At 62.3% G+C, this 19462-nt stretch overlaps 2 protein-coding genes and 1 non-coding gene across 6 annotated transcripts; 1 reads left to right on the plus strand and 2 right to left on the minus strand.

Moving 5' to 3' along the window:
• Nucleotides 1–762: 762 nt before the first annotated feature.
• On the minus strand, nt 763–15799 carry IGF2 (insulin-like growth factor 2 (somatomedin A)). 4 transcript variants are annotated; one of them, NM_001195403.1, is given in 4 exon segments: nt 763–1394; nt 1572–1723; nt 3567–3729; nt 15653–15799. In NM_001195403.1, coding segments are annotated over 3 exon segments (555 nt in total). In that variant the 5' UTR covers nt 15653–15799; the 3' UTR covers nt 763–1154.
• On the minus strand, nt 2203–2271 carry MIR483 (microRNA mir-483). Its single transcript, NR_049490.1, has one exon. It is a non-coding gene; the product is annotated as a microRNA mir-483 (primary transcript).
• On the plus strand, nt 8925–16715 carry LOC111090849 (collagen alpha-1(I) chain-like). Its single transcript, XM_038563583.1, has 4 exons — nt 8925–9012; nt 13543–13614; nt 14213–14532; nt 15389–16715. The coding sequence occupies exons 2-4, from the start codon at nt 13583–13585 to the stop codon at nt 15490–15492; spliced, it is 456 nt and encodes a 151-aa protein (XP_038419511.1). The 5' UTR covers nt 8925–9012; nt 13543–13582; the 3' UTR covers nt 15493–16715.
• Nucleotides 16716–19462: the final 2747 nt, after the last annotated feature.

The following is a 19462-nucleotide window of genomic DNA, read 5'->3' on the forward strand; positions in this document are numbered from 1 at the left end:
GCATGAGGGTGTGCAGGTGAGGGTGTTTGTGTGTGCATATGTGTGAGCATATGTGGGCAAGAGCGTGTGTACATGTGTGTGAGCATATGTGTGAGGCAGTGTGTGTGCATATATGTGTGAGCATGTGTGTGAGAGTATATGCATGTGTGTGAGCATGTGTGTGAGTGCATGCATGTAGGGAGTGTCTGCAGGAATGTCTGTGGGTGTGTGTGATTTTTAGGGTGGGAATTATGATGTAAGATTTTGCGACGTGGGTTTTGGGAGGATGGATTTTAGGGTGTTTGGGGGTTTGTGCCAATTAAAGTTTATTCTCACAAATTTCGGTGTTCATGTTCTGTTCTCCCCTCCTTTCGCCTCCCTGGGAGCCCCCATCTAGCTCCATGGTGACTTTCGAGGATGGGAAACAGAGTGAGGAACGAGTCTGGGGGTTTGCTGTTGTAAGAAGGCCAATTCTCCCCAGATGTGGCCAGAATTTTGCCTGAGGAGGCGAGCCGGCTGCAGATGGTGACGTGCCTACCTGCAGATGGGGTCCCTTCCTTTCTCCTGGAGGTCAGGCGCTCGAGCCCACGGCCAATCTGACTCGAGGTCCCTGGGGAAGAGAAGGAAGGGGGGGGCCTAATTCTTTCATGATGCCAATTGTTTTTAAGCCAATTTGGTTTTGGTATTTTTTTTTTTTTTTTTTAGCCAATTGATAATTTTAGGGTTGTTTTTTTTTAACTAATTAATTTTGCTGGTGTTCCTAAAAAGCCAATTTGTTTTAAGGGGACTGATGTGTGTGTGTGTGTGTGTGTGTGTGTGTGTGTGAGAGAGAGAGAGAGAGAGAGAGAGAGAGAGATATTTTCAGAAATTCGTAGGTTTTTCTGTTGTGTAATTTGGGATAATTTGGGGGGGGTAATTTTGGGGGGTTATGAAAGCCAATTGAGTTTGTACATTTTTAGAGGTGTTACTAGGATCTCCTCAGCCTGATGGAGAGGGCCAAGGAGAGAAGAGCCTGACATGGGGAGGTTGGGGCATGGGGGCTGGGGGTGGGGGAGCCCGCAGAGGGAACGCGACCTCGAGAGATGTTAGAGGCGGGACCCGATGGAATAGCCCCTGGTCAAGAGGAGGGCACGAGGTGGACGGTGCCGTCTTGCAGAATTACGCGACATTTTGGCTCACTTCTGATTGCCGGATGCCTCTGGAGAGGCGCCCCCGTGGGTGGCGGGGTCGTGGGTGGGCAGGGCGATCAGCGGACGGTGACGCTTGGCCTCTCTGAACGCCTCGAGCTCCTTGGCGAGCATGCGACCCCGCCGGGCGCGCAGGAGGGCAGGCAGACCTCTGCGCAGGCGTTGGGCGGACTGCTTCCAGGTGTCGTATTGGAAGAACTTGCCCACGGGGTATCTGGGGAAGTTGTCCTGAGGGGGAAGGGCCAGTCAGGGGGTGCCTGGCTCGTGGGGGGCCATCCGATGGGTGACCAGCCACGACCACAGCGTGGGGACCCCAGTCACACTGCAGGCCCTGGGCGCCGGCCACACCCTGGTCCCCCAGCTCAGAGGTGACACCTCCCACCCCGACACCAGGTCCCCTCTCACCGGAAGCACGGTCGGAGGGGTCGACACGTCCCTCTCGGACTTGGCGGGGGTGGCACAGTAGGTCTCCAGAAGGGCCAGGTCGCAGCTACGGAAACAGCACTCTTCCACGATGCCACGGCTGCTGCGGCGGGTCACGCGGCTCGCCGGCCTGCCTGGAAGTCCCACAGGGGGAAGAAGAGCCGCACTTGAGCACCGGCCCCCACGGTCCCCCCACAAGCGGGCTTTTGGCCGGTGGCCGCCCAAGGCAAGCGGGGGGAGGGCAGGACAGGGGGATAGCCAGCCTCGTGGAGGAAGGGTGTAAGAGTGGGCAGGTGGGGTGCCCAGGAAGGACAGGAGGGGAAGTGGGGGTGCATGTGCCAGGACCAGCCCCTGGCCTCCTGGTGCCTCCCTGCTCGCATGGAGAGTGGACACAGCCCCCACCCCAGTCCCGCTGCCCAGGGAAGTGGGGAAAATGTGCTGGCATGAGGCCGGCTCAGGAGGCCGCCCACCAGGGATCCAGCCCCCACAGTGCGGGGCACAGGGTCCCATCTTGAAGGCCAGGTTGGGACGCAAGTGCCGCCGTCCCTGAGCAGAGCAGGAGCCCGGGTGGCTCCCAGCCCTCGAGACGCCACGCTGAGGCAGGCTTGGGAGAGGAAGAGGAAGACGGGAGGGGAGGAGTGAGGACCTGCATGAAACCACGTCCTCCTTTCCTCCCGTCCTCCCCGTCCCTCCGCTGCTCAGGCTCCAAGGTCAGCTGCGAGGAAAGGTCTCGGCCCTCACCTTGGGGGGCCAAGGGCAGGCACCCCTGGGGAGGATGTCCCACGGGGGCAGGGGGCTCAGCCGGGCCCTCCTGGCAAGGGACCCACTCCCTGGGCACCAGACCCTACCATGCCACTTCCTGCCCCCAAACGAGGCAGGTGCTCACGCGAGAGAGGGCACAGGTGAGACCAGGGTGGCCAGGGCTTCAGAAGCAAGGAGAAGCAGGAGCGCTTTTCAGAGAGAAGCTGTGAGATACTGAGGCTGGTGTTTGTGGGTAAGTAGAGGCTGCAGAGGGGCCTGCCACATGTGGAGTGCAAGGGCCAGGCCTGACCACGAGGGCGTCCCCCACCCCCACCCAGCTCCGGCATCAGGGCTAAACCCAGGAGGCATACTTGCCCTCTCCACCTGCAAGGTCCACCTGGGCCTGCTCCTCTGCCCCATCCTTAGGTAAGGAAACGGAGGCCCAGCTTTCTGGGAGGTGAGGTCAAGGGCCCACACCCCCGAGGAAGGGATCACCTCCACCTGGGGGTTCCACATGGGGACGGGGCAAGGAGAAGCAGAGGTCTCAGGGATGGAAATAGAGAAGCATGAGGAGCAGCCAGAGAGCTCTTGAGCCAGCAGGTGGGCACCCCACATGGTGGCCCGCCCCCAGTGCTGTCCGATAGCAGGGATGCCTCTCACCCCCACTGTGCCCAGGTGGAGCTGCGACAGATGCTTTGGTTTTTACTGGTCTCTGACCTATTTTATTTAATTTTAATTCAGGTAATCCCACTGTCGAAAGGTCGGGCACGGTGCAAATGTGGGGGGAACTTCAGTGCTCACAGCTCTGTCTGCAAGCAGGTCCAGAAGAAGTAGTGAGGGAAAGCAACCCCCTCCCTCCCCCTCTCCCAGTCCAGCGCCCCCACCCCCACCTGCCAAGGGCTGGCCTCCACTCAGATATCCCCCCTTCCTGGGAGGAGAGTGTTCTACTTCAAGTCGTATTGTGGACAAGTCAGGGAGTGTGAGCCCACCCAGGCACACTGCAGGCGCCCCCTAAACGTGGACTCAGTTGTGCTCACAAAGGCTCAGAGCAAGAGAGCCTGGGCGGTCACCTTGTAGGAGTTTCCCTCTGCCTGGCCCCCCACACCAGGCATCCTAGAGGGCGTCCACAGGCATCTGGGTGATGGTTTCGGCGGGGGGGGGGGTGCCCTCCAGCATTTATTGAGTGCCTGCTGTGTGCGCCCTGCCCCTGGCCTCACCGCACGCTGAGCTACTCACTGAAGTAGAAGCCGCGGTCCCCACAGACAAACTGGAGGGTGTCCACCAGCTCCCCGCCGCACAGAGTCTCACTGGGGCGGTAAGCAGCAAAGCAGCACGAGGCCAAGGCCAAGAAGGTCAGCAGCACCAGCATCGACTTCCCCATCGGGACCCCCATCGGCATCTGCGGGGTAGAGGGAAGAGGCCATGAGCTCACCCGCCTGCCCCGCTGGGGCCTGGCCCCACCACCTACCCCCAACCCCAAACACCAGCCCAGCTGTCCCCTCGTTCCAAGTTCCATTACAGCTTGAGAGCGCGGCGTCCTCCTAAACACGAATCTTTTAATTGCAGAAATAACACGCACTTTCACTGCCCAGGCGGGGTGCCTGAAGCACATCTCTGATTGGCACCGGGTGCTGGTCAGCAGTCTCATGTGGGGATGATCATCCCCCATCATCACCCCAGCAGGAGCTCAGCCACCCCCAGCTGCCGGACACTGAACCTGGCCTCTGGCCTATGAAGTCATGGGGGCGGGGCCGCACGGGGCAGTGGCCACTCCTCGGACCTCCCAGCATCAGCCAAGATGGCAGACAGCCCCACCCCACCACAGAGCATGTGCATCCCAGAGGACCAGCTACCCCCCCCCAGCAGCAGGGGGTCCTGCAGGGCCAGTCCCACCCCTCCCCCTCCCAGTCTGTGGCTGAGCAAAGCCCAGGTCAAGGATCCAGTGGCTAGTGCCAGTGCCAACCACACTCCCAGAGGACCTGCTCTCCTGAATCGCTCAGTCCCCCACTCCAGTCTGCCCTGGGCACCCTAAAACACAAAGGCCAAAAGCGTTCTTTGCAGGCCTGGCATCACACCACTCAGGGCTAGACACACTTCAAAAGTCCCTCTGGGATCACCAGATCTTCTCCCCACTGGGGTACCAAACCCCACAGGTCAGGCCACCTGGAGGCTGGACACCAGGTCCTCAGGGCCCAGTCTAGAAGGACACACCCCCTGCATAGGCTGTGTGGCTGCAGACCCCAGGCAAGGGTTAACCAGATCTCTTAAGGGTTGGGGGGGCTTGGGAGGGGCTGCTTGAGCAGGGGCTGCCCCTGCTCCCTCCAGAAAGTGGAAGCCCCTCCCCACACTTCCAGGCAGGCAGCCCCAGTCTGCCCTCCGCAGGCCCAAGTACAAACCCTTTCAGGGGTGACAGTCACCGCCGAGTGCCTTGGAGCCCACTGGCACCCTGATGCTACCCACGCCAGGGGCTGGGCAGCCCGCCCAGAGGTGCCCCTCCCAGGCTCCACACCCAGTGGGCATGTGGGGGGGGGGGCACCAACCAGCAAGCCCCTTCCCAGCCTGGAGCCAGGCTGCAGCAGGCTAGGCCCAGGAAATTTCTGATGCCATAAATCCTGTAGGAGAGGAGGGGGAATAAGAAAGGAGCGCGATCTCCCTGAAACCCGCAAAAGAGCAGTGGGCAGCTCCACAGCAGGATCTAAGGTGCCACCCTGCTCACCTCCTCCTGCCCTAGGCCGCGCCCCAGCCAGGCTCCCAGGCTGCCCCCGCTGCTGCCCCCTTCCAAATTCTAAGAACAATTTGGCCAGCAAGCGACTGGGCGCCAGCCGAGCGGCAGCTGCGTCCTCCTGCAAGCCCGGCCACTCTAGTGCGGGGTCTGGTCCAGAGCACAAGCGGAGAGCAGAGGCCGGAGAGGCAGGGAGAGGTGTGGGCCAGGTGAGCAAGCCCGGGAGGAGGGAGGGTAGGGGTGAGGAGGGCAGAGGCAGAGAGGAGGGGCCGAGGGGCCGAGGCCCCAGGCCATCAGCAGGAGGGCAGGCCGGAGCGAGAGGGCAGCGGGTCCTCGCTCAACAGCCCTGGTTACCTGCAGCTGGACAGGAGGCTCGCTGGGGTTGGTGGAGGAGGAGGAAGAGGAGGAGGAGGAGGAGGAGACTGGAAGGCTGCCTCACAGGAGAAGCTAATGTCCAGTTTGCAGGCTGGTCAGTGCTTCAGCTTTTATGTGTGAGCGGGCTCCTCCCAGTCCGGGCTCCACCCTACCCCCCACCCCTCTCCCGCTGACCACTCCCCCCGCCCCCTTTGCTCCCGCCCCCTCGGTCCTCGCAGCCAGTCCCTTCTCTCCTGCACCCCCAACAGCTAGCCCTGGTCCATCCCTTAGCGCGGTACCACGGGGTGGGGGTGGGGGGCTCCTGCTGCACCCCCAGCCCAAGCAGACACCGGGAGATGTGGGGGGAGGCGGTTAGGACGGGGGGCTGCTCTACACCTCCTTGTATGGAAGGTTCCATCTGCCCACTGGGCAGGGGCAGTTACCCTCTGTGGGCTGAACACCCCTGCCCCCGTGCGCCTCCCAGCAGCCCCTCTCCCCAGATTCCTGGGTGGAAATGTTGGGGACAGGGAAGGGGGGGGAAGCCGTGGGGGGGTCCTCTGCAAATGTGGCGCCTGGTCTGAGCCTCTTGCCAAATCGCCCCCTCTTCCATCCTGGCCCCGCCCACCCCGTCTTCCTCCTTCAGTCTTGCTGGCACCGAGTCAACATACCAGGGTGGGTTTCTGAGCCTTGCGCCCCTCCTCGTTACCCCGCACCCCGGGGACCAACAGGGCCCTCCCACACGCGGCGCGGGTCGCGGACTCTCTGCAACAGCCCCCTGCACCCACCAACCGACCAGGAAGTCGGCTTTGCGGACAGCGCACACCTCCCCGGGCACGTCCCGGGGCCCCTGCCCAGCGCGCGCACCACCACCACCCCCCCGCCCCGCTCCGGCGGCGCAGGGGGAGACCGGCGCGCGGCCCCTCCGGGCAGGCCCCCGCCCCCCCGGGCCCGCAGGCCCCCTCCCCTCCCCGCACGCACGCCGCTTACCTGGAAGCCGGCGCAGCTGCCGCCCACCTCCCTGCTGCGTATCGCAAACCGAACAGCGGGCGTTGGCCCTCCTGCCGGACACTCCTCTGCCAGCGCCGCTCTGGCCGAGTCGCGGGGGCCGAATGTGCGACGGGGCAGAACGGGGGGATGGCTTTTTTTTGGGGGGGGGACTCTTCTGATAGTTCAGGGAGGGCGGGCTGTCTGCGGGCCGGGGCGGGCCAGATGTTGTACTTTTAGGGGGGGAAAGGGTATCGGGAAATGAGGTCAGCTGTTGTATCAAGGACAGAGGGGGGCAGAGATAGTGAGAGACCCAGAGAGAACGTGAGCGGGGGGGGCCAAAGAGAGGGCGAGAGGGAGAGAGGACAGCGAGAGGCGGGCAGGCTCGCAGCGGGGGAGAACAGCGCGGAGAGAAACAGAAAGCGTATAATTAATCCACTTCGGGACGGCGGGGCGAGAGGGCGGGCGTGGAGGGGGAGGGAGTCGGAGGCGAGGCGCTGGGGGGGGCGGGAGGGAGCGCAGGGCAGGCTGCGGGCGAGCGGAGCGCGGGCGCCGGGGCCAGAGGCCAGAGAGGGGCCGGGGGCGCACAGAGAAGCAAGGGCAGGGCGCCACGTCGAGGGCCGGGGAAGGTGTGGAGGGGGGCGGAGCGGAGGGGCGCCCGAGCCGCGGACGCCCGGCTCGGAGCGGGCCGACGGAGCCCTCTGCCGTCGCGAGCCCGGGCCCGGGAAGGGGGTGGCGGTGGCGGAGGCGGCGCCGAGCCGCTCGGGACGCGGCGAGGAAGGGAGCGGCGGGCCGCGCGCCGGGGAGGGCTGGGGGCAGCGCGGGGGATGACAACGCCGGCGGCCTGCGAGCCGGACTGCCTGCGGGGGGGACCGCCTCCTCGGGCGAAGCGGGGAGAGGGCGTTGAGGTAGATGGAGGAGGAGGCGGCGGGGGTCCGCAGGCCCGGCGGAGCGCGGCCCCGCCGACGGCGCCCGAGGCGGGAGTCAGCAGCGTGGCGGCGGGCGGCGAGGACGCGGGGCCGCCGGCCGGGTGGAGGCGCTGGCGGGCCGAGCGCGGGCGGGCGTGGGCCAGGAGGCGGGGGCGGCCGGAAGGGGGGGGGCCGGGGGCCGGCCTGGCCTCACGCAGCTCCGCCGGAGAGCAGGCGATCTGCGGGCGCCAACGCCCGGCTCTTATAGCCGCGCCACCCCGCGGCCCGGCGCCCGCTCGGGCCCCGCTGGCCCCGCGCCCGCGCCAATGGGCGCCCTCCGGGCGCTGGCCCCGCCCTCGGACCGCCCCCGCGGCTCGAGCGAGGGGGGGCGAGGGCTGGGGGGCCCCGGGTCCGGGGGCGACGGTGGGGGGGGCCGTGGGGTGCTCGCGGCGCGGTGGGGTTGGGGGCGGGGAGCGGCAGAAGGCGACAGAAATCCCGAGTCCCCTTTCCAAAGTGTATAGGGGGAGCCCCCCCTTTCGGGTTCCGGGGAACCAGGGGTTCTCTAGGCTCGCGCACGCGGGGGGCGCGAAGCGGGAAAAGCAGGCGGCATTCCCCGCGCGAGCCGCAGCGCCCGACGGACAGCGAGGGTGCAGGTGGTCCGGTGCCGGGCCAGGGTCCCCGAGTCTCGCAGGGGGCGGGGGGGGGGGTGGGCTGCAGGGCAGGGCGCAATCCCCGGGCACGGGCGGGCGCGCAGCCGCCACCTGCCCGAGCAGCGCGGCGGCCGGAGCCTGAGCGCCCCCCGGTGCCGCGGGAGCTGGGGTGGAGCCGCGGCGGCCGCCAGGTGCGGTCCGCGGCAGAGGCCGGGCGGGGACCGGGCGGGACAGAGCAGCAGGGCGGGAACCCGCGCCCGGATCCTACCTGCAACACCGAGCTCACCGGCCTTCGTCTAATCAGCTCGCCTTGGGGGCCCACCCAAAATATCCGGATAATGACTCCCGCGTCCTCAGGGCGCTGGACTTGCGTAGAGTCGGGTTGAGCCCGGGGGGCCACCACGATAATTTGGGGGTCTGGGGAAACCATCTCCTGGAGAGTGTGGACGACGTCAGAAGTGGTGATTTTCACCAAGTCAAAACCACGCACGAGCCCGGGCGCCCCAGCCGCCCCCCGGCGCCCCGGCCACCCGTGCCTCTCCGAGGGGAAGGGGCCACGGCGGAAGCCCGCGCCGGCTCGCCCCCTCGCTCCGCCATCAATCACCTCTCCCGCGCTGGGCGCGCGCCTCCCCGAGTCCCCTGTCCGGCGGACGGGAAGGCTCCGCCGCGCGCACTGGGTGCGCCTCTCGTCCGCGTCCCTGCGACCCGGCGCCCGGCCCTCCCGCCTGGGGCCCTCCCTCCTGGGGCTCTCCCGCCTCGGGGCCTCCGAGCTTCCCCACCGCTGCGGTCTCTGCAGACAGCAAACGGAAGCGGCACGGGTTTGGGGCGCGCGTCCCCAGGAGCGCGGCCGCCAAGCGCCAGCCGTCCGCAGGTCCCGCGCCCCGTTCCGGGGTCCCCCGCGCGACGACGGCGGCGGGCGGGCGGGGAAGCGGGCGGCGGCGGCGGCGGGGAGCTCACCGCGAGGCCGGAGGCTGCAGGCTGCAGGCTGGAGACGGCGTCCGCGGGCGCACGAGCAGCCGAGGCGGCGAGCGAGCGCTGTGCGGCGGCGGTGGACGCTGCTGGAGGTGAGCGAGACCCCAGGGGCCGTCCCCAGTGTCCGGGGGCAACGCCCAGTCCGTTGGAAGACCCGGGGACAATGCCCAAATTTGGGGGAAACTGGGGGCAATGCCCAGTCGTCCTCCTGGACGCGGGAGAAGCACTGCCCACGTCCTGGCGGACAGGCTGCTGGGCCAAGCGTGTCGGGGGAGCGCGGAGAGAAATGTCCCAAATCCTAGGAGCCCCGGGGCCTTCGCGGGAGACGAAGGGTGGCCGAAGAGCAGTGCCCGCCGCGCGCGGGGCAGGGAACAATGCGCACGGCCCGGGAACGCGAGGCAGAGCTCTGTGTGCTCTGCTCTGCGGATAAAGTACTAGTGCCCGACCTCGGAGACCCTGGGCAGGCCCCGTCCGTGTGGGGTCCTGTAATCAGTGACTCAATTTGAGACTGCAAATACAGGGTCCGAGTTTGGGGGATCAGTGGACCTTGCTCAGTGCCACGGGGGCGGGGGCGGGGGGGTGGGGGGAGAGACGAGAGATCCTAGTCTAAAATATGGGGACACCCAATATGTTGGTCAGCAAGCTTAAGGGGGCCCCAGGCCGATTTGTGGGAGATAGGTTTTGGGGTGACTGGGGAAATTTTCAGAGTGAAACCTGGGGGGACCTCAGAGGCACATTATCTGAAATTGGGGAAAGTGAAACACTGAGCACACTTTGGGGATCCAGGAGAAATATCAGCGTGCTGGAGGGACTTAGATATTCACTTCCACAATTTAGAAATGGAACTTAGTGGCCTGGAAGCGGGTGCTGCCAAGGAAGTAACCTCCATAATTGTCCTGGCTCTGGAGACAATCTTCAATATCCTTTAGAGACTCAGGAAACACTATCTAAACCTGTGACTGTGATCCGTACATCGGGGAAATGCAGAAAATCCATGTCCGCTTACATTTTAATTTTTAACTGGCTTCAATTAGTTTATTTTTGGCGAGCAGGAAAAAAATTATCCTGTTTTCTTGGTCACTGTCTGCATTTGGGGAACCCAAGTAAAACATGTCCCAAGTTTTGGGGATCCATGGGGCTTCTCCAGTGGAGGCAGATATCTAAATGTCAGGGACCCTGGGTAGTAGCCAGGAAGCTTGTAGGACACAGGCCCAGAAGACCTGAGGTTTCTAGGGTATTTTTTGATCCCTGGACATTTTCATTTAGGAGTGGGGCATGCAAAGTTGCCTAAATTTAGGGGGACTTGGGGAGCAAGGGTCATTAAATCAGAAGACCCAAAATTCAATGTTTAGGGGTGGTGGAAAGCTCAGTTGTTTTGTGGAGGAAAAAAAAAAGTCCCAATTTAATTTGGAGGACTGGGAGACATGCCTCAATCTGAAGACCCCCAGGAAATCCATTTTTGAATCTAGGGATCCAGGGAAGTTGTTGAGAGTCCTCAGAAAAATATCTAAGTTTTAGGGTAAAAGTATTAAGAGTTCGTAGGTTGCGAGGCCCGGAAAATCAGTGTCCAAAACTGGTGATCTACAGAGAGCTTGCCATGTGCGAAAGACCCAGGAAAAGTTACTTACATTTTAGGTGACTTTGTGGGTGTGCAAGATGCTCTGGAGTCCAAGAAATCAGTGCCTTTCTGTGACCCGAGTGTAGTAATGACTGTTTTCGGGCCTGGAGGGCAATACGTGATATTTGAGAGAGCTCAGCGTGTTCAAATATAAGGGATCAAGGAAAGGGTACAGTGTCATCCTGGGGTTTGAGATCACTGTGTGCATTTCAGAAAATCCTGATCTTTGTCAATAAACCAGTGGGACACAGGGAGTGTTTTAACGCTCAAAGTGTTATTATGGTGGAGAGAAAATGTTCCGAATATTTGGTTACTGGGGACACTCAACAGAGCCCAGGACAGCAAGACTTTTGGTTTGTGTAGGGGTTTGTTTCCTGTGTGCTGTGGCCCAGGGGAACCTGCATAACCCACGGTCACAATTAAAGCACATCTCGAGTCATTGCTCCGTGTGCTTTCTGGGGCCTGGGTGACAGTGTCTGATCTGTAAGGGACCTGATTAGTAACCAAGAAGCTTGGAGAACCCTGAAAACCAGTGCAGTGCGTCTGAATTTTCATGGCCCACACATACAAAAATATTGCTCAATGAGATCTGGGGATCAGAAATCATCCTCTCAACTTTGTGGAAGTCAGAAAACCAGAGTGCAGACTATTTATGATTCAGAAAAGGGCTCGGTAGGCTCTGGGTGCAATGCCTCAGTTTTCGTGAAGGAATTAGGGAGGCTCGTTCACACTTTGGAGGTTCTGGGCAAAGTGCTCAGTGTTTTGGGGGGACCTGGGAGTCTTCATGTAAGATTTAGGGAACCCAGGCTGGTGCCAATACATTTGTGGGATGCGGAGGACAGCGTCCTAAAGTGTGGTGAACCAGGAGAACAGGGCTTCAGTGTGGGGGAGCCCGGACAGACACAAGCAGGCTAGCTTCAGAGACCTTGCAGTTAGTGCCCCAAATTATGGAGGCACAGGGAGAAAGCTCCACTTGTTTTGGAGACGGTGCCTAAGTGCCAGCAACACCCTGTCCACCGTCTGGGGAGCCAGGCAAATTGGTCAGCAACATGACCCGGGGTTAACGCTGAGATTTTAGGGGAGATGGGATGGCGGTGCATCAACTGGAGCAGGGCATACACAACTGCTAACAGCCTGGGAGAAAATGTCCAATGCGTTGGGGGACCCAGGCCACTAGGTGACTGGGGAAGCCTGCGGGGGCTTGCGTGTCTCCAGGTGCCCGGACATGGACATGCGAGAAAAATCTCGTGGCCTAGGGAAATGCATGTAGAGGACCTGGGAGCAAGCCTTCAGTTTGGAGTGTCACATGGGGAAAAAAATAATAACGATGCCCGCGCTTGGTAGGAGCAGGGAGGTCGCGCGGGGGGCTGCGACCCTGGAGGTGCAGCAGTGGGGCTCCCGGGGCCGGGCAGGCGCCGCGCCGCCGCCGCCGCCGCTCCCCCGCGTCTGGGGGCTCGCGCGCGGAGCAGGGGCGCCCTCCCGGGGGACGCGGGCAGGTAGCGCCGGCTCCTGGGGCGCGCGCCCCGGAAGGAGAAGCGCAGCTCTTTCCCGGGCCTTCTGGTCGCCGGGAGCGCGCCTGTGGCAGCTGCCAGGCTGAGCGGCCGCGGGGCGGAGGGGAGGCACCCGGGACCCGAGAGGGAGCGACTTGGGCGCGGCGCCCCGGCGCTCCCGGGGCTCCCCGCTCCCCGCTGGGCCGCCTCCGACGCCGGCCCCGCGCTCCCCGCCGCCGCCGCGCCCCACGCGCTCCCGCGCTGCGAGCCTAGGCGAAGCCGCATCCCGGCGGCCGCCGCGGGCAGGCTCGTCCCCGGCTCGGCTTGGGGGCCCGGGAGCACCCCACACAGCCACCCCCGCGCGCCCGGGCACCCCGCGAGCGCGCTTCGGGCTTCAACCAGCCCGCACGCGGGGCCAAAACCAGTTTTGCCTGGAAACCCGAAGAAGGGGGTGCTGGGGAAGAAGAAGGGAGACCTGGGGGGGGGGGGGGGACACTGCATGGTGGCTGGGGCACCAGGGGTCTCCTTTCGTTTTCTCCAAGCATTTTCTTGCAAAGCCTCACTATCTCGGCTGGGAAAGGCCAGTTGCTTAAAAGCCAGTGTTGCAGCTGACGCAGCCGCAAGGCGCTGCTGGCACGAACAGGGTCACCCCCTGGACCTGAGCGACCCTGGGGGTGGGCAGCATCTGAAGGGTGCAGAGCTGCCAGGAGGAAGGCACTTCTGGGGCACAGTGGGCCAGCGGGATCCCGGGGCCACTGCAGTGGGCACTGCTCAACCCCATGGTCACCCCTGAGAGGGACCCCAGCTAGAAAGGGCGGCTCGAAGCCTGACATTCTGGGAAGGCAGGGGTTAATGCCATTGGACAGGTGTGGGGACCCAGTCTAGGCTGAGGCAGCCCTCCACATGGTTTTGGCAAGACAGGGAGACCCCCCCCCTCCCCACACCACCACCATGAAAAACAGCCCATTTTCCACCCAGGCCAGGCACGTGGGGAATGTTCCCCCTTCAAATTCCAGTCCGCATCAATCACCCCGTGTCCCATTCCAAGAACATCTGGCCTGTCTCCCCCCCACCCATCACCGCCCCCTCCCCTCTCCACCAGCCGTGTAGACTCCTGTGTCCCCAGCTTTCAGGCCTGTGCGGGTGTGCCTGGGGACGGAGGGAGGGCGAGAGGGGAGCTTCCAGCTTCCATGAACCCTGGGCGCCTTCAAGGTGCTCTCTGCTTCATGGGGACCAGTGAATTTTGGGGCGGGGAGTTGAGTCCCTGGGAGCCCAGAGCACATTTCCAGTCGTCCCCCGGAAGGGCCTCAGCTTATGGACAAACCCAGGGCTCCCTGAGGTTCTGCGCTGGGCTCCCCACCTTTCCGCCAGGCCTGCTTTCCAGACTGGGAGTGGGAGGGATGCTGAGGTGAGATCCCCTTTGCAAAGGGTGGGCTTTCCCCCAGTTAGGGGTGCATGCGGAGAGGGGGGCACAGCAGCAGCGGGGGTCCCCATCCTGCTCTCTGCTCACACAGGCGCCCGCCCTGGAGAAGCCTCTGCCTGGTGCTTGGAGACATGCCCTTGCAGCCTCTGCCTGGACCTTGGAGGTAGGACAACTGAGGCCACTTTGGGGTGCCAGGCTGAGGCACTGGGGCAAGGAGGGGGGGTTGCATATGTTCTCCCTTCCCCCTTCTCCTCCCCCCCTCCAAGAGCTGCCCGCTGAACCGTAGCCTTATTTAGTCAAAAAGTATGGCTAAGGGGGCAGGCTTGGCAGGGGCAGATCCGGGTCACCCTGGGGCTCAGAAGAGGTACTGACTGCCCCCAGCCAGCACCAGTGTTAGGCTGTCCCCGACTTCCGGCCCTCCACTGTAGGACAGGAGCTAGCTGCAGCAGCCTGAGCGGTGGTGGGGCTGGGGTCTCTCCTGCACAGAGCTTGGCTGGCAGCACTTCAGCCCCAGCACCACCCTCCCCCCTGCCCTGCTCCAGCCCCGGCAGCAGCAAGAGCCTCCCCTGCAGACCGCAAACCCCTGCTCCACGGAGAAGGAGAAGAATCGTCCCCCCACCAAAATTCGGACTCACCCTAAGAGCGTGGCCCCTACGCCCCAGGCCTGCGGCTGCGCTCTCGCCCGCCTCCCGGCTCCCCTGCTCCCCTGCTCCCCTGCTCCCAGCAGGCGGCCTTTCTCCTTCAAGGGTTTCCTCCCACAGCTCTGGCTCCGAGCTGGCCGCTCCCTGCTCCCTGGGACCAAGCCCAGCGTTTTGCAAACTCTGCTCCGTTCTCCGAGGGTCCCCTGAGCGCCCCTCCCTCACCCACCGCAGAGCACCCGCCACTGATGCGCACGCGGATCATGGACTGGGCTCCAGGAGGGGCTCCCAGCTCTGTGTCAGCCCCAGCTGGAAGCAAGGGACAGGGACTCGGACAGAACCAACAGGACCCGACGGCACCAGCCACCCAAGGCACCAGGCGGCACCAGCCACCCAAGGCACCAGGCACCACAAGCCAATGATCCATGAAACAAAAGCTGAAAGTAGGTAGGGGTCGGGTGGGGGCCCCCAAGGGAGGGGGTGAGCAGGCGCATTGGGGAGGGACCCAGGCACAGCCACTATTGTGCTATTTTATGTCGTGTCCAAAATAAAGACACTTTAAAAGTGTCATGGCCTCTCTCTCAGATGGGCCAACCGGGCTGGAAGGGGGTCACCTGCTGGGTCCCTCCCTGCCAACTCTGAAGGGGGACCTCAGTCACTTTAAGGTCCAGTGCAGGGACAGATACCCACCCTGCCCCCACTTCCAAAGCTTCCCGAGACCCTGGAGCTAAGCACCCCTCTAGGGCAGCTCTGCCTGAGCCCCTGTCCCAGTACCTTGTCAGTGAACTAGCGTGGCAGTCACCTCCAAGCCTGCTTCAGAAGTGTCCCAGGCGCTCTGACCCCGGGCCTTTCTATTCTCCCCCCCAACCCCCACTCACACACACAGGAAGCCCCTCCGGCTGAACACAATGGAATCCTGACACCGGTGCTTGTATGGCCCCGTGCAGCGCTCAGAGTGCCTGTGTGGGCCCTGGGTCACTACCTCCCTTTCCTCTCATAATCGAACAGCCAGGAGGTCTGAGACTGCCACCTACTTTGACAAATGGGGACACAGAGAGGTCAAGCCACTGGTGCAAGGTCCCACAGCCCGGCAGCCAAGAGCAGGGAGGACCTGGGTCTCACATACCCCAGGCCCGCTTGCCTGGGCTCTCCAGCTTCTGTCCCTTTGATGAGTTTCCCCTCTCCCCCAATGCCCCTGTTGCTTTCCTTCTCCTTCCTCCAATTCTCTCCCCACCTGGTCCATGTCCCCTGCCTCCTCCCATGCACGGCTCCCTCCCTTCCCTTGCCTTCTTTTGCCAGGAGCTCCCTGGCCAAGGACCCCTGGAGGAGCCCAGAGTGCAAGGAGCCTGCTGTGCTCACACCAGGGACAGGCACCTGGAGCAGACCCCCTGAATCACAGATGACCCGCCGTGTGACACTGAACACACCCCAGCTTCCCCAGGCCTGGTGGGGAGGGGGTGCCCCTTGGACAGAAGGAAAGGAGGCCCTGGCACCCAGCCTGACACTTGGAGAGCTCAGCCAGCTGACACCTCTGCCTGGCCCTGGGGATCTGAAGACACTCACCGCTCTGGCGCTGGAGCTTGCTGCGGGTCTCAGTGCTGAGCGCGGGGGGACCACCTGGGCCACAGGCCGCAGCAGCTCACCTCAGGGCTGGGTTCTCCAGCGGCTCTGGCCGACTGTGGCTCAGGCTGCAGCTCCGGCTGGGGCTGCGGCTCCAGCTGGGGGGCAGCCTGGGCAGGGGCCTCTGCAGGATGAGATGCCAGGCCTTGGGGCTTGGGATCTACCTCCCCCCCTGGGAGTTCGGCAGTGACTCTTCCCCTGGGGAAAACACAAAGGTGTTCCTGAGATGAGCACTTTTAAAACAAATCCCCCCAAGCCAGAGCCCTTCCAGTCCCCTGGCTGTTCAGTGGGAAGGCCTGCAGGTCACCTTGCCAGGGTTTGGGGTGGCAGCTCCTCTTCCTGTTCCTCTGGCTGCCTACCTCCCCCTTTTTCAAGGTACAAGGGAAAGGGGAAGTGGCCCACAGTTCACCTAGGTCTGGGCTTCCCAGCAGCCAAGCCTGAAATGGTGCCTGCCCATGAAGAGGCAGGAGCCCCTTCTGGGGGGGTGGGCTGCCCCTTCCTGGCTGGTGTGGATGTGTGCCTGGGCATGGGGTGGGGGTTGCCCACACAAGGCCTGCCTTGGGGATCCCAGCACACTGTGTGACCACCCCCTACTCTCCAACATTCCCACCTTTGCTGGAAGCAAGGAGGGGGCCAGGCACAAAGCAAAGGACACATGGTTCTGTATGCAGAAGTCAGCTGGATGATTGGGGGGTGGTGCGGTGGGACACTGGGCTTCCCTGGGAGATGAAACCCATCCCCACCAGCTGTATGGAGAAGTCTGGGACCCTGGATGAAGGGGAGAGAAGCTTCACATGCAGAATTATGCATGCTCCCTGGGGAAACTGCCCTTGCCCCAATGTCCATTCTGTGGGAATGAGAAGCACCAGGAGAATCTGGGGAGGGGGCATGCTGGCAGGGGGACAGGAGCTCTAGTCTTCCCATCCTGCTGAGGGGTACCAAGGCACTTGGCCATCCTTTGTCCTCCTCCTCACTCTCCTTTCCAGTTATTTAGTGGGATTCTTTGGTTATGGTTGGGAGGGGTAGGGAGCGGGGAGAGGGGGAAGCTTTACTTTTAAAATGGTATAAAAAAAAAACTGTTCCAAAACCTCGGGCCCCTGGCCCCTCTGCATGGTCTCCTGTTTCTCTTTGGTTGGGATTGGTGGTAGTGGTTGGGGGGGGAGGGGGGTTTGCAGCAAGAGCAAACTTCTCACACAGAAAAACCCTGCCTTTTACATTTGCAAGAACAGCTGTTCACTCCCGTGGAGAAGAACAGCCCTACCCTCCACCCCTGCCCCTCCCACTCTGCCTGGCAGATTAGTGAAGGAAAACCTATTTTCCTTGCAAAAGCCTCTGTGGCTCTGCATAGCCCTATAGAAGAGCCCCTCCCCACTTGTCTTTCCTATTCCCTCCAAAGTTGAGGCTACACTTAGGCAGCTTGCCCTAGGCCCTCCTTCCCACAGCACAGGTTCTGTCCCCCCTTTCAGAAATGGGGATCTTGTTAGCTGCCCCAAGCCCCCAGCCCACCCATGCCTCAACACAGCATGCAGTGCTTCTCACACAGAGGCTGCAGCAAGAGGGAGGGAAGCCCGGTCACCTGTACTCTAGTCGCTGCGTAGTCCCCGAAGTGCCCGGGCGGTGGATAAAGAGGACCGGGGAGTCACTGGTGCCCAAGGCTCTCTGCCGAAACTGCCCGGACGATGATCCGCTGGTCGGGCCAATATTAGCAGTCGTCGCCAAAGCAGGGGGTGCTCTGGCTGGGGTGCCCAGACCCTCCAGCCGGGTTGACGTGGAGGAGGAGGAGGAGGAGGGGGACGAGGCTGAGGCTGGAGAGACGACGAAGGGCACTTTTAGAGTGTGCATTATAATAGCCCCCTAGAAGCGTAGAAGCGGGAGAGGCTCTCCACCGGAGCACAGCACCTGCTCCAATGCCAACTGAAATTAGTCTTGCCCCTCACCTCCTCGTCCCCTCCACGCCTTTCCTCGAGCCCCTCCAAATTGGGTAGCGTTGCGCCAACTCAGTGGTGCTGGGGCCACTGGGCAGCTGGCTGTGGCACCTTCTCATGCCAGGGCACAGTGCACAGGGGGGTGGAGACTTGGCCCGCCCCCTGACCCCACAGAGAGGCGTGTGTGGGTGGGGGCATAGACCGGAAGCACTCCTCCAAGAGGTGGGACTATGGGGAGGGGTGGGGAGTGGGTGGGGCCTCCTTAGATTGACACTTGGCAGTCACTTGACACCCTGGAATGCCCGTGGGCGTGGCACGGGTAAAATGGCAACGGGCCATAAGCAGAAAAAAAGCAGGGTTCGAGAATGGTCAGAAAAAACTCTTTTTAGGTGCTCCCAAGGCAGCTGCACTGCAGCGCTGTCACATTCTCCAGTCCTTAGGGGGTAGAGGCCTCGTCTGGGAGTTTCCTTCTCTCACTGGTCACTTCTGATAGGACCCCTGCACCATAGGTGTGGTGGCAGGTGGCAACCCTGAGTACCAGTCCTGCTCTTAGGTACTGAGGGTGGGATGTTGGGCTCATAGCCTTTGAGTGTGGCTGAAACTCCAATCGATGCACAGCCTCATGGCCATCAACAGCTGGGGAAGGGCCCAGGCAGACATGCTGCCCAATGGAGCTAAATCTCACAGGGAATTTAAACCTATCTCCCAAGGCTTGTAGGGAGAGCAGGAAGCAGAGCAAAGATTCACTGAGGGGCAAAGACATGGGTATGTCCCAGGAGGCCACCAGTCCCACCCATCCCAGCTCCCTGCACCCCAGCTGGGTACAGTTAACTGGCATATGCTAGGGTTTCACTCTCACACAAACCCTCAATCAAACTCCCTTCCTTAGCTGGAGGGATGGTGCATCCGGTGGGGACGACAGGATTTTTGGTGGAGAATAGAGACTTGAGGGGGGACTCCAATCTTGCAAGTGTGTCTCAAAGGCTATAGATGCTCCAGAGCCACACCACCCTACAGGAAGAGGGCTGGTGGGACTTCCTGCTGGGCTCTTGGATAAGGAGGGGACGCAGAGATGCTAAAGGGCCCTGAGGCAGGTCTGGGGCACATGGAGGGGAGTCAGTGTGAGTCAGCCCACAGTTCCTGGGGTAGAGTAGGCACTTGCTCATGTTGGCTGTGACCCTGAGCTCAAGTGGGCTCTATGGCCTGAAGGCTTTGCATCCCGTGCTGTCCCCTGCAAGAAACTCAGATGTTGCAAGGAGCTACTGCCTGGTTCTTATGGGAAGACCTAGCTGGGACCTGCCAAGCCACAGGCGTGGCTGGGGAGTGCAAGAGCTGACTCCAAGGCAGACATGAGGGTTCTACAGGAGGCCCACCAAACTGAGAAGGTGGGCAGCCAAGGGGCTGAAAAGGAAGTAGCTTTTCAAACCCACAGATCACTTCCTGGAAACATGGAAGCTCCCATCCCTAAAACAGTGTCTTGAATCTGAGTTCTGCCCTAATCTGGATTCTTATCTCAGGCCTGGCCCAAAAGGGAATATGCAGGGCGATTTTAACCCACCAGAATCTTGGAACCCAGAGTGCTTAAGCAAGGGGAGGGGGGCGGAGGATGGGTTAGGGTGGGGAGGGCCCAGGAGGACTAGCTAAGCCAGGTCACCACTGAGGCAGTGCTAGAGGCATTGGGTCAGAGAGATGGGTGAGGGCTGGGACCCATGGCCCTGTATTCCATTTCTTTTCCATGGTGGAGGGAGAGCACATGGCCAAAAGGGGATACAGATAGTGGGAACACAAAAGGGACAAGTTTGGAGTGCCCAATGGAACTAAATCTCAC

The sequence above is a fragment of the Canis lupus genome, chromosome 18 (assembly GCF_011100685.1).
Source record: "Canis lupus familiaris isolate Mischka breed German Shepherd chromosome 18, alternate assembly UU_Cfam_GSD_1.0, whole genome shotgun sequence".
Lineage (NCBI taxonomy): Eukaryota > Metazoa > Chordata > Mammalia > Carnivora > Canidae > Canis > Canis lupus.

What these genes read in the sequence shown, in the direction of transcription:
- LOC111090849 (XM_038563583.1), top strand. Translation starts at nt 13,583, where the DNA reads ATGCCCTTGCAGCCTCTGCCTGGACCTTGGAG. An exon ending in CCTCTGCCTGGACCTTGGAG is followed by an intron (nt 13,615 to 14,212) that starts GTAGGACAACTG and finishes TTCCTCCCACAG; the next exon opens with CTCTGGCTCCGAGCTGGCCG. An exon ending in CCATGAAACAAAAGCTGAAA is followed by an intron (nt 14,533 to 15,388) that starts GTAGGTAGGGGT and finishes TTCTTTTGCCAG; the next exon opens with GAGCTCCCTGGCCAAGGACC.